Genomic DNA, 12,704 nt, shown 5'->3' on the forward strand with positions numbered 1-12,704 from the left:
ATTTAGTCAATGAGTTCATTACAGTGGGTTTTCTTTTACCTTGATCTTGCGTCCCAAGTATGGTTGTATGTTATGTGCCATTGCAGTGTTTGTGAAAAGTACCTTAATTGTTGTGATTTCTCAAAATCATTGAAAGAGCATCAAGACACTAAGGTGTAGTACAGCTAGAATTGCCAGTCAGTTTTTAATCTAGTATAATCTAGTAGAATAGCCTTGTTCATCTCAAACTGTTGCATTTTGTATCCTAATAAATCGATAAATGTTGTGAATAGTGGAGGTGATTTACTGCAGAGTTGATGCATCAGGGTGTTTGTTTTATGTATGTTAAATAATGGAACAATAAACTGCTTCTTAGTGGGTGTACTCTCTTTACCTTTTCAAGTTTGGTTGAAAGCAGGAATACAGAAGCATTCAAGGACTTCTTTGGAGCAGAAAAGATGGTAAAACAACAGACACTTGCTTTGATGCTGTGAAAATGTCTGTTGGAGAACCACTGGCCTTATTTTTAGATGGTTAAAACATAGCAAATGGCTTTGATCAAAAAATAATAAATCCCCCCAGCTGTGTAGTCATGGGAAATAACTTCTTGGACCTTTGTGAGGATGAAAGAGTCAATACAGAGACACGTTAATAGGGTCAGTATTGCTTTTGGCTGAGCCCCTGGAAGACCGAAGAGCTGCAATTGTTCCCACTTCATGTCCCAGAGGTGGCAGTGCAGGTCATGCTGTCACTTCTGCTCCTGCCCTTCAAATTCGGGTCTGCATTGCTGTCCCTCTACCGTGCCATGGGTCTCTTACTGAAATTCATGCCATAGGTTGCAGATAAAATGGTGGAGCGGGGACAGTTTTCTTACAGAGCTGTTTTGGGGGGCAGTTTTATGGACAGGAGTTAAGTCTGTTACTCATCAGAAAAATACGGATGGTCCAAGCTGCTGGGACACAGATGTTGTGTTTTATCCACACCACCTTGCTTTTTTGTTAGGTGATCTTGGGTTTTAGGGAGAAGCCTCTAACTTGGCGTTTGGGATGGGGTCAAGGGAGGTGATTTTGAGCTTTTAAGGCTAGTGGGATCTCAGTGAGGTGCCAGGCTCCCCACCTTCCCTCTGGTGTTCCCCTGTGCAAACCCCCTTCACAGCCTGCCCTTCACTACTGACTGCCCAAGGTGGGGTCAATGTTGTTCAACACTGCTCACAATGTTTACTATAGGCTACTAAAATCCTTTAAAATAGATAGGAAATCTTTAACGGTCCGGTTTAACATGTCTTGTGCCCAAGTTCAGAGGACATCCACACTATCCCTGCGGCAGGCATCTATCCTTGGGGCTGGGCACAGGAGCAAACCCTCCTTCAAACCAGATTTTGAACAGCACAGCCTCTCCCTCTTCATCTGTAGATAACAAGTCTAAAGTATCAAAGTACGCTATGACTGGTTCAGTATGTCGCTAGATAATTGTGCTTACTGAATCATCTTACTGAAAAACAAAATGTGTTTTTTAAGTATCTTAAGTGCTTTGTATCTTCTCTACTTTTCTAGATTTCTGAAGAAAAGAAAAAGCATTTTTCAATAAAACATTGTTTCTTTGCGCGAGGCCAGTGCGTTTGGCTTGTACTCTGACGCAGATCGCAGCTAACTTTTAATTACTAATGTCGTAAATAAGAGAAAGCATCACACATAAAGGCTTACAAAAATATCACCCTTGATAAAAGCATCTAAAGTTATATGGCTGCTTAAATAAATGTAATCATGTATGTGCAACATAGTATGTACTAAATAAACGTGCCTGGGTGGGCACAAGAGCTAGCAGAGGTGTTGCAGGGAGCTGAGCTATTGTGCCTGGGGAGGAGGGCAGAGCAAAGCCCCACAGCAGCTGGCCAGGGAAAGGTGCAGGGCTGATCAGCTCCTTGCTGCACCGTGCTGAGCATGTGATGGCTCAGGAAAATCATTGGAAGGCCACAGGGAAAAGATACGTTCCTCTGAATGTTCTTAAATGCATAGGGTGCAAGCAGTTGAGCTTGTGAATTCACTTTAGCAAGGTCCTTGTTGTCGTCAGTGACATGGAAAATGAAGCCTTGAGTCCCAGAGCCTCAGCGTGTGTGCTGCCACCTCATGCAAAATTTAGCACAGGCTTTGTTTGAAAGTGCTTCTCTGAACATAATTTGAATGTGCTTATTTTTTGATTGGGATCCTAACCATTTGCTAGCAGGTGTTTGGTTTTGTCGTGGATTTTGTTTTATTACCTTTATCATCTTTGCTTTCTTTCTGTGCAATGTTGGCTGAATCCTCCCATCCCATCTGGTTTATATAGTGAATGGAAAATCTGCTGATCAGGACCGTGTCTCACACAGGATATTGTATTTTTATTTTTAATTACTTTGTCCTGATACCATATCTGCCATTGATGGGGGGTTGTCTTCTTAGGAGCGTGTCCACTTGCTGGGCCCTTTTCTTACTAGAGAAGATTTCAAAGAGTGTGATCTGTTGCCTTCAATATAATCCTAACTTTTATTAGAGGTTGGTTCTTAATGGTATTTGCTTAATCTTTGCTGTGTTGAAAAATGAAGTTTCTGAATCAGAACTTGTTGTCTTACAGCACAAAATCTGTTATTGTTTCAAGAGTATATTTCAGGGAATAGGGCGTGTTTGACTAAAGTAAAAATACTTAATAGTAAAATGTGGTGTCAAAACTGTCTTTGAAAAATGTGAACTGCTACCCTGTTGTGATACAGCAGGATAGGGCAATATGAAGAAGTCTGCTAGAAACATAATGGAGAATTGGGCATCAGGAAAGGGATTACTGACGTTGGAGGGGGCAAGATCTGGAAAGTGAAATTCAGCTGTAACTTACTACATAGACACAATGTTCCAGTAACATGCAAATTCCTCTTCAGGGCTGTTTTCTCCAGATGGGTCAGGAACCTCAGAGCCAGAGTGGTCTGGTTTTGTCCAGCCCTTCCCTGCAAGAGTGGGTAAGCAGCTACTGGAAAACAAGTAGCTGTTATACTAGCGTTTTGGGTCACTTAAGGGAGTTGAGTAATTTATGAGTTCACTAAAAGACAAATTGTGCCATTGTGGTTTCTTATTAGAGTACCTTAGCAGAGCATGCATGTACAGTTGTAAACAAAATACAAGAAATGCTGAAGAAGGCAAAAGAGTACAGCAAAAAGTGATAAATATAAGCCTGACACCGGTGGTGCCAGTGGCGGTAATAATACCAGCCTGTCATGGCGTGCATTTGGTACAAATTTTGTAAGCCCTTCTGTCTGTGGCATGGTCGTGGTTTAGCTGTGGCTTACTGGCAGCGGGGGAGCACAGTTCAGGTGCTGATACTGACAAGGGGACAGCACGGGGCCAGGGAGTCTTTTAAGGCAACGCCGCTGCCTGAGGAAACGCTCATCCAGCTTGAGCCTGGCAGGCAGGGTGTGGAGGTGTCCTGGCTTCAGCTGGGAGAGAGTTAATTTTCTTCTTGGCAGCTGTGCAGTGCTGTGTTTTGGCTCTGGTGTGAGAACAATGTTGATAGCACCCTGATGGTTTCAGTTGTTGCTGGGTGATGTTTATACTCAGTCAAGGACTTTTCAGTTTCTCAGGCCCTACCGGCAAGAGTGCTGGAGGGGCACGGGAAACTGGGAGGGGACACGGCCAGGACAGCTGACCTGAACCAGCCAAAGGGATATTCCATACCATATGACACCGTGCTGAGTATATAAACTGGGGGAAGAAGAAGGAAGGGGGGGACATCCAACATTATGGCGTTTGTCTTCCCAAGTAACGGTTACGCATGCTGGAGCCCGGCTTTCCCGGGGATGGCTGAACACCTGCCTGCCCATGGGAAGTGGTGAATGAATTCCTTGCTTTGCTTTACTTGTATGCACAGCTTTTACTTTACCTATTAAATTGTTCTTATCTCAACCCACAAGTTTTATATTCCTTTCCGATCCTCCTCCCCATCCCTCTGGGTGAGGGGGAGTGAGCAAGCAGCTGTGTGGTGCTTGGTTGCCGGCCGGGGTTAAACCATGACATAAGGATAGCCCAGTGGCAGTGCAGGTCAGTATGTTGCTGTATTGGAAGAAAAAAATAATACTAGAGTTTAATTAAGGGTTGTGATTCCAGCACCTGACAGTGGAAGTTATAACCAGTGCTGTGCTGGGGTGCTCCATCAGTCGAAAAAATGTAATAATGTGCAGCTACCTCAGTCATGGCTCGCACTGGAAACACTAGTATTACATTTTTTTTCTTATTTTTAGAGCCATGCACATTTGGCCCCCTCTCTTAGGAGGCACAGGAATGTTCTCTGTTCACACGTGCTTATTTTCCCTGTGTATTCTGTGCGTTACTTGTCCAAAAAAGCAAAGAATCCCCAAAGTCTTATGATTCAGCAGCATTCAAAGTTAGATGTGTACTGGAGTGATACAGGTAGAAGCTTGTGTGCAAATCTACCTGTGTGCAAGTGTTTGAAGTGCTTTTTTCTGATGGATTTGTTTTTGTTAGACTAGCTCAGGGAAAATAAACATTGCAGTTGTCAAGTAAATTCAGTTTAGTTCATCAAACTGCCACTTGAACATTAATGTATTTAAAAAATAACAAAAATAGATCAAAAGTTCAAAGCTTTGATTTAAACTTCAGTAATAATGATAATGAAATGAATGAGAAGAATTTCCAGGGCATAAGCTCTGTATGTGTGTAAATAATGGGCAGAATTAAATTTTACTTGTAATAAAAAAATTGAACTGAAAGCAACAGGAATCACATGCAAAGTTGCAAGTGATTGCTCTTGCCCAGATTTTCACAACCCTAAGTAATCTATTATAAATTCTATATATTGAAGGAGTGTTGCTTTAAACAACCACTCTTCTCCAGCTCGCTCTTTCCTTCTGAAAACCAGAGGGCAGCCTGTTCCAACAGATTGTTTATTTATGTGAAATTGACCAATTGGTTGCAAAATGAGGCCTCATTTGAAATGAGAACTGTGAGTATGCTGTTACCTTATTTTCAAGGAATGTGATCTTGTAAAGCAGATGCACATTTTTATGTATAAAAGTCGAATCCAATACTGTACTTAGTTATATACAAGTGTCTGGTATTTAGTGTATTGATAGGAGTTGGTTGATACAGACACTCAAAAAATTACTGTTTTAAAAAAAAAAACCACTAATTACATACTCATATATACTGTTAATGATACCACAGCCCAAGCGGCATTGTCCAGAACTTTGTACATCCAGCTTTCCATCTTGCATTTGGTGGTTGTAACTCAGTGGTACATCCATACTCATTACTTTTGCTGAAACTGTGTAGGCTTATTTTTTTCAGCAATGAGGTATACCATTAATGCCTTCAAACTTTGCGCACACAATATTCTAACAATATTACAGGGTGTTAAGGTGAGTGGAATAGTTTCGTGCAGAGGTTATCAGGTGTGTTTGTATTTCAACTCTTGTGTCAGTGCATGTCAGAAGTCAGACAGATCACGCAAGCTCACACACATGCTTGCGTGCTTAGCATCAGAAATCAGACCTAGTTTGCCAGAGTAGAACAGAATGTGTGGATAACTGGCTAGCTGAAAAGGGTCACATAGACATAGTCCAGCTGGCTGGACAAAAATGCACATCGCTCTCAGCTTATCTGAAGTAAAGCAAAATACACTGTCTTTGGCTGTCCTTGTTACACAATAACAGGAAGATTTTGGTGGGAAAAGAATGTTGCAGGTGGGAACAGATAACTACAGAAGAGAAACTAGGGGCGGGCTTGGTGTTTAGGCAACTAACCAATAATGAGCTTAACTTTTGTAATATGTATGAGCTAATTATAACAAGGCATAAAAGGTGACTGTAAGGTACAATAAACGAAGTCTGCTGATCACTCATATTGAGTGACTGTGTCTTCCCTCCGTCGCGACAAGAATGCACTGTGGGATTATTTTGTTTTGTTTTTATAGAATTTTTTGTCATAAAGACTGCACTGAATGTTCTGCATGCTTGAACACCCAGAAAAGTATAGCTGCAGTTCTGTATGAAGTTGTATGTCGTAGGAGAGTGAAGTCAGTATACTCTGTGAGTCTTTGGTAAAGCACTCGTGCTTGCTTAGCACTCAGGTACTTCACTGAATTGAACCATTAGCAATTACCAATTACTTACATACTGAGTGACTTTGGGTATGTGGCAAGATAGTCCCCTACAAAGACAAGTGGAGCTAAAAACAAGGTGCAAATTTACTCAAATTTCAGTGCAAGATTTGGGTGTGATTCCACTGGAAGCAAAGACTTTGTTAACAGAAGCTGCAGATTTTGTATTTTTGGTTACAAGAAAGCATTTTAACTCATTACTTTTGCAAGTTCATTTTGGGCACCTCTAGAAGGCATTTCTGTTGATAATTTGCAGGCATTAGAATATGTCACTGAAGGATTAAGATAACAAAATCCTTTTTTTTCCCGGTAAACTGACTGGCTTTTAAAGGCTTCAGATCAAAAGCACTGAAATGCAGCAAGGAGGTTCATGCGAAATACACATCCTAGTGATTAGTAAAGGTATATACATCTATTGGCCAAACTTTGCTTTCTCCCAGTGCATTGAACGTTATTTTTAAAACTGACCTTTTAATTGTAAGCCTCAAAGGCCACTTCATCAGCTCCCTGAAATCACCCTCTACTGAACAGTAAACTTGTAGTCATTTTGTTTTGATTAATTAACCTGTTATATCTGTGCAGCCTTTGGGCCACCTTCATTTTTTCATTTAACACACACAGTCTGTAGTTTTTGAAGGTTACAGATACGTTTCAGGGTGCTGATGGTTCATGCCAGCTGAGTCGCGTACCTTCACAATCCAGTGTCTGTTCAGTATATCGACTTCTCGAAAGTACTCTGTAATTTTTCCTTTTAAAAATATCTTTATTTATATATTTATTTAAATTATATTATATATATTTATATCTTTAAAAAATATATTTATTTATGGAGGTGATGCATGAATCATCCTGTTCCCTAGCAGATGAGCTCCAGTTGCTTATCAGCCTTCTGGGCTAACCTGAATTTGTCTGGCTGATGAAATGAGGTTGCAATAAAGAGGCTTCATCAACAAAAATAAGCTAAGTGGACTGTGTTGCTGCTAGTGCTGTAATTCAGTAGAAATACTCTTGAATTGTTTGAAACTATGTGTTGGTGCCAGATTTGTTTTGTGTGGGAAAACTAAGTATTTCAAAACACTTCAAACCCTCTCCCTACCACTACTCAGATGAAAAATGTGATTGTCCTTCCCTGTCCCTGCATTCCCCTTCCAGGAGCTGGATCCAGCAACTCCTGAAATCATGTTGTACTCTAGGTCTTCAATGGGTCCTGCAAGTTTCACAATGGATATATGGAAGTTATCATAATCTAATGCATGTCTGAGATCAAAGACAGGAGCTACTTTCAAATGGAAAATCTGAAGAAGGTGATAATGGAAGCACCATTTAGAAGCTCTTCCATTCTCTGCAAACAGACCCTGCCACTCATTCATGGAAGCTGCCCTACGCCTAGCTAAAGATTTAACTTAGGATGAGGTGATGGAAGCAAAATTAACATTTTGGGGGTTTATCTTGTTTTTTCCTTTCAGTGGGAGAGTTTGTGAGTGATGCCCTTCTGGTACCAGACAAGTGCAAGTTCCTTCACCAGGAAAGGATGGATGTGTGTGAAACTCACCTGCACTGGCATACTGTTGCTAAAGAGGTATATTCATCTGTCTTAAAATTTCCCGCCTTCCTTCTTTAGATCTCTATCACTCTTCTGAGAGCAAGTTTAAATACAGCAGTGACATGTATGGAAAACATGGAAAGGAAAACAAAAAGCAATACTTACGAATGTTTGAGTGAATGATGTTTTGTTCTGATTTATAAGGTAGAAAATGGGAGTTGCTCTGCTGAGCACATCAGAGACTACTGCTGGATACTTAACATTGACCTTTGGACATTGACCTTGTTTCGTGGCACTGGGTTTTTTCCTCACATCCGTTCACACACCCGTTGTGTTTTCTTCCTTTTCTGGCTTCCTGTGTTAGCGGTGCTCTGGAACTAAAAATTGATCGCTGATGCCTAGGCTTTGCCTTTATCATCATCCCCAATATATTTGGTGTGACAGGTGCTTCACAGAGATCAAACCTTCAAAGAATGCAGCATGTGAAATTCAGCATAAAGGGCTAGGAGAGCTGATAAGACACAGGACTAACCAAAGAAATTTTGCAGTCAGGCACAGAGTTTTTACAATTTACCAGGCTTTACTGAAAACAGAAATAAACCTAATATTATAATTGCTAATGTGTTTTGGACATTTTTGTCCTTACGTAGAGAGGTTGTAGGAATACAACCTGAGATGAGCTTCAAAAGATTTCTTGCTGCTGTTTTGTTTGGAACATCTTTGTACGTTTCCCACCTTCTGGATATCAAAATTGAAATGTGCTCAGCAGCTTTTCAGATTTTCAGTTCTTGCTTAAGTCATACTGTTGCCCCTCAAATGAAGTGTTTAAGGCACCAAACTTCATGCAGGCAAATTCTAGTCTGTTTTGTCCATGCAAACTTGGAATGGCGTAGCCTAAAAAGAACATAATCACTATGCACCATTAAACTATATTCCTTTTTTCACCTGTCCTACATTGCTGTATCTTTCTGTCCTATGCCACCGTATCTTTAAGGTGTAATTATCCACAACTGACTGTTTTCCAAACAAGGCTAGAAGGTACTGTTCTGGCAGAGATGTCAGACCAAATACAGTATGTTTCCAGTATAACAGGTATTTTAAATGTTAATCTATCTCGCAATGAACTCTTCAGTAGCATTAATACATGAGGATCAGGATTAATACATCAAATTATTGTTCTGCCTTCAAGTTTTCTTTTTATGAGGCAAAGCCTGTGAAGATTTTAGGCCAGAGGATATGGAGTTGTCATGTATGTGCGAGGAGACAAGTCTTTCTATACTGGGAAAGACTAAAGGACAGGGGAAGGGAGAACTTGTTGCTTACAGTGGTCATGCAGACACAGGTAGGGAGCTACCTACGGTGCAGGTAGTGAATGCACATGTGATCACTCTGTGTCATGTTTCAAAACTCAGAGATCATACAGTTCACCAGCTTCAACCTCCTAAGGCAGTACACAGCCCCTAATCAAGGTCTGTGGTGTTTTTTCAGCCTTCCTCCATGACAACATTGTTGCTGTTTTCTTTCTATTCTCTGTAGTCCTGTAGTGAGAAGAGTATGAATCTGCATGACTACGGCATGTTGCTGCCCTGTGGAATCGACAAGTTTCGTGGTGTGGAGTTTGTTTGCTGCCCATTAGCAGAGGAAAGTGACAATCTTGATTCAGCTGATGCTGAAGACGATGATTCAGATGTCTGGTGGGGAGGTGCAGATGCAGACTATGCAGATGGAAGGTAAGAGTGACAAGAACTTCAACTTGTTATCATCATCTTATTAAAACTGCCAAAAATCTGTCTAAAAGACCTCAGTTTGGAAGAGTCGCTTATAAATAAACTTGCACCTGCAGCGGTTGAAAACAGTGTTCTACTCATTGATTTTTAACTTTATACAGAAAAGCTTATTGCTAACATAGTTATTGCGCTTTTGATGCCTTCATCATTTCTTTAGTGCAAAGTATTGCCATGTTTATAACGAAAATATTTACTTACTTTTTGACAACTAAATAGTAAATACTGTACTCTTAAGATGCTTCTCGTGCAGTCTGGGGTACTGCAGCAAACACTCAGCCAACATAACTATTGGAGATTTTGAAACATCTTCATTCATAATAGGCATTAGTTTTGTGCTATTATTACCGTAAGAATATTTTTCTGCTGACAGTTGCTTTCTAAACATGATTTAAAAGCAAATTTGTTTTAGTATCTAGCCTTTGACAGATTCATGAATACACTGCTGTTAACATGGAGCATGGAGGCTTCATTTGCAAGACAGTGGTGGATGGGAAGATGCCATGCTTGTCTTTACCCTTCAACATCCCCTGTGCACGTGGCTAATTTTGAGCCAACTGTGGGTTCTAACTGTGTTGTAACTGAGTGCTGTCGTGCTGTCAAAGCCTTTTCATAGCATTGTCTTGAGTGTGTTAGCAGTTGTGAGAACAAAGTACAATGTTATGTCCTTGAAGCTGAATTCAAACAGCTAAGATGGCTTTCTTCCTAAAATCTTCATAAAATCAAAAAAAGATCTATGTTCAGATTGTGTTTGTGCTCCCTAGACTTCCATTACTTTATACTGTGTTAATGCAGTGTTTCTACTTCTTAGGGGACGATACTGCATCTTTTACAAATGAGTTACAAAATCCAAAAGTTGGGGCTGATTAGAAGTGGTTTCAAGGAGAACCCTGAAAATAAAAGTGGGGACCAAATGAAGTGAATAATGTGGAAAGTTAATAGTTCTGATTTGCATTACGTTTGGGCTTTTTAATAGTGCAGAAGGAAACAAGTTCAGGAACAGTGTGGAATGGACAGAGATGGAATTGCTGTAATTTGGTGCAAAGAGATGGCATTAAGACAGTGAGAAATAAGAAGCCATGTCATAGTGGGCATCTAAATCTTTCCTGACAAAGGATTAGTGAGTGTTGAGGGAAGAGTTCTTTGTGAATAATGGAAGAATTTAATTAAAATAAATATTTCCCCATAGTAATTTCCAGTTTTCTCTCATGAATGAGAGTGAATGGTCAGGACTGATGCAAGAACCCTGCATCAACATTGCATCTTCTACCTTGACACCTTCGGGCTTTTTTCTGACTTGTACTTCCAACAGCTGTCAGTGTCACAATTTATAACCCTTTCAGTGGGATTAGTAAATCAGCCTTTGGACTGTTGCTGTGTCACTTCTGTACATTTTGTTTAGATTTTAACTGGAATATGTTCTTTCAGAATAAGATCTGAGTGCAGACCTTCTAATTGAGACGAATTTGCTTTTTTTTCATCATATGTGTATACACAAATACATAATATAGATACATAGATCTGCCTTACACCTATTACCTGTCTTATATATCTTAGATTTATTATATGTACCTATACATAAAATACACATGAAAGAAAAGTTTTTTATCTGTCTGATCAAAGATTCCTGAAATACTTTACATAAAAGCTCATGGGTTGTATATAGAGTAGTTCTGTTTGTGAGACAGATATCCCATTTATTTCTGTCTTTTTCATGTTGGTCACTGAACATTTAATTTACTATTCTATTCCATTTTGTTCATCATAAAGTAGTTTCATATCTGAAGACGTGAGTTCAAGAATAACTTCATAAATTTTGTATCCTCTAGGAATAGGACCTGTAATTGCATTTGAATCCATTTCTGAAGTTCCTGCAAACACTGATTTTATTACTTTCCCCTCCCCACCCCCCCACCCCCCACCCCCCAAAATGCATGCAAAAGGAAAATGAAATGGTCTTTTTATGGGGCATTTGTACTTGAACTGCAGATGAAGAGCCAAGCAATTTGTAGTTCTTTTGCACTGACTCACTCATATTTCTTGCTGCCTCTTCAGCTTCCCAACTGCATTTAAACTGTGTGTAATGGAGCCAGAAATACTTTTGAAATTTAGTCATATAAAAAAAAGGTTACTCATTACTTATGCAGCAGTAGGTGGTGGTTCAAATTTTGTGACTCTGTGTGTGTGTGTATTCATACATATAGAACATATGTTTGTGTGTATATAAATATAGATATGCCTTAGGCCTAAGCTGATTGTGAGGGAGGAAGGAGGAGAAAGGAAATGAAAAGTAGGAGGACAATTTCCTAATGCCTAATTTCCAAAATTCTCTGCTATAATAGCATATAAAAGCACCTTTGTTTGAAGTGCTTACAAAAGTCCATTTTTTTTACCGTATAAGGGTGCTGTCGCACTGAGAATGCTTGCTTCCTTTTGAAGCCTTCCAGAGAGTTTTAATATCCCCTTGTGTGTAAGTTCGTCCCTGCTGTGACACTGTGAAGGGAAGAGAAGGCACTGCCAGCTTGTGGTGGCCACTGCCAGCCCCCTGCTCAGCAGGTCCTGGGCAGAGCCCTCTGTCAGAAGAGGTTTGGGGGTTCTGTGGAGCCTCTCTCTGGGCAGGGAGGGGGAGTGTGCTGTTACCAGATCAGCTGGGCAAAGTATCCCTCAAAGTGTTTTCCTCACTGGGGAATCGTGATGGCTTTTTACTTGGGTGAGTAAGTTGGGGCACGTTGTTGGTGTCTTCCAGTTGACGGCTTTTAGTGCACACAGGGTGCACTCCACATCAGGAGATGCTGGCTGGGCATTTCAAGTGGGGGCACTCGCTCATTCTGAGGAATTCTTTGTCTTTGCTTTGCCGGTTGTTTTTGTGGCTGCTGTTATAAGTACTGGAAAACAATTTTGTTCATGCAAAGGTACAAAAATTAGAAGATACCAACCGGTCCTTTAGGAGGAGGATTTTGTGCTGTTACTCTACCACAGGTTTGTGGCAGCAATTCCACAGAATTCCTGTTGCAGCAGTTACTGGATCGACTTTTTTTTTTTTACCCGTTTCTACCCAGAAGTCACAATTTCTGGCAACTAATTTTAGCCACTTCACGAGTACTTCAGTAATTGCCCTTCTGGGTTTTTTTGTTTCATTAAGATGTAGGTTTGGTTCTGTTGTACAAATAATAAGGCCCTGTAGATGCTTTTGACCGTGCTGCATATCTCAGTGTCGTCAGTATCTTGAATCGCCGAGTGGTACAGCTAGAACATAACCC

The 12,704-nt window shown here is 40.4% G+C and overlaps 1 protein-coding gene across 2 annotated transcripts in view; it reads left to right on the forward strand.

Annotated features, from left to right (window-relative positions):
* APP (amyloid beta precursor protein) overlaps positions 1 to 12,704 on the forward strand; it is a 229,420-nt gene that overhangs the window by 106,108 nt on the left and 110,608 nt on the right. For both annotated transcript variants that reach the window (XM_055701097.1, XM_055701098.1), the window contains exons 4-5: positions 7,584 to 7,696; positions 9,197 to 9,390. In XM_055701097.1, coding sequence (XP_055557072.1) covers positions 7,584 to 7,696; positions 9,197 to 9,390 — 307 coding nt within the window. The remainder of the gene's footprint in view (positions 1 to 7,583; positions 7,697 to 9,196; positions 9,391 to 12,704) is intronic.

The sequence above is a fragment of the Falco cherrug genome, chromosome 2, assembly GCF_023634085.1.
Source record: "Falco cherrug isolate bFalChe1 chromosome 2, bFalChe1.pri, whole genome shotgun sequence".
Classification (NCBI taxonomy): domain Eukaryota; kingdom Metazoa; phylum Chordata; class Aves; order Falconiformes; family Falconidae; genus Falco; species Falco cherrug.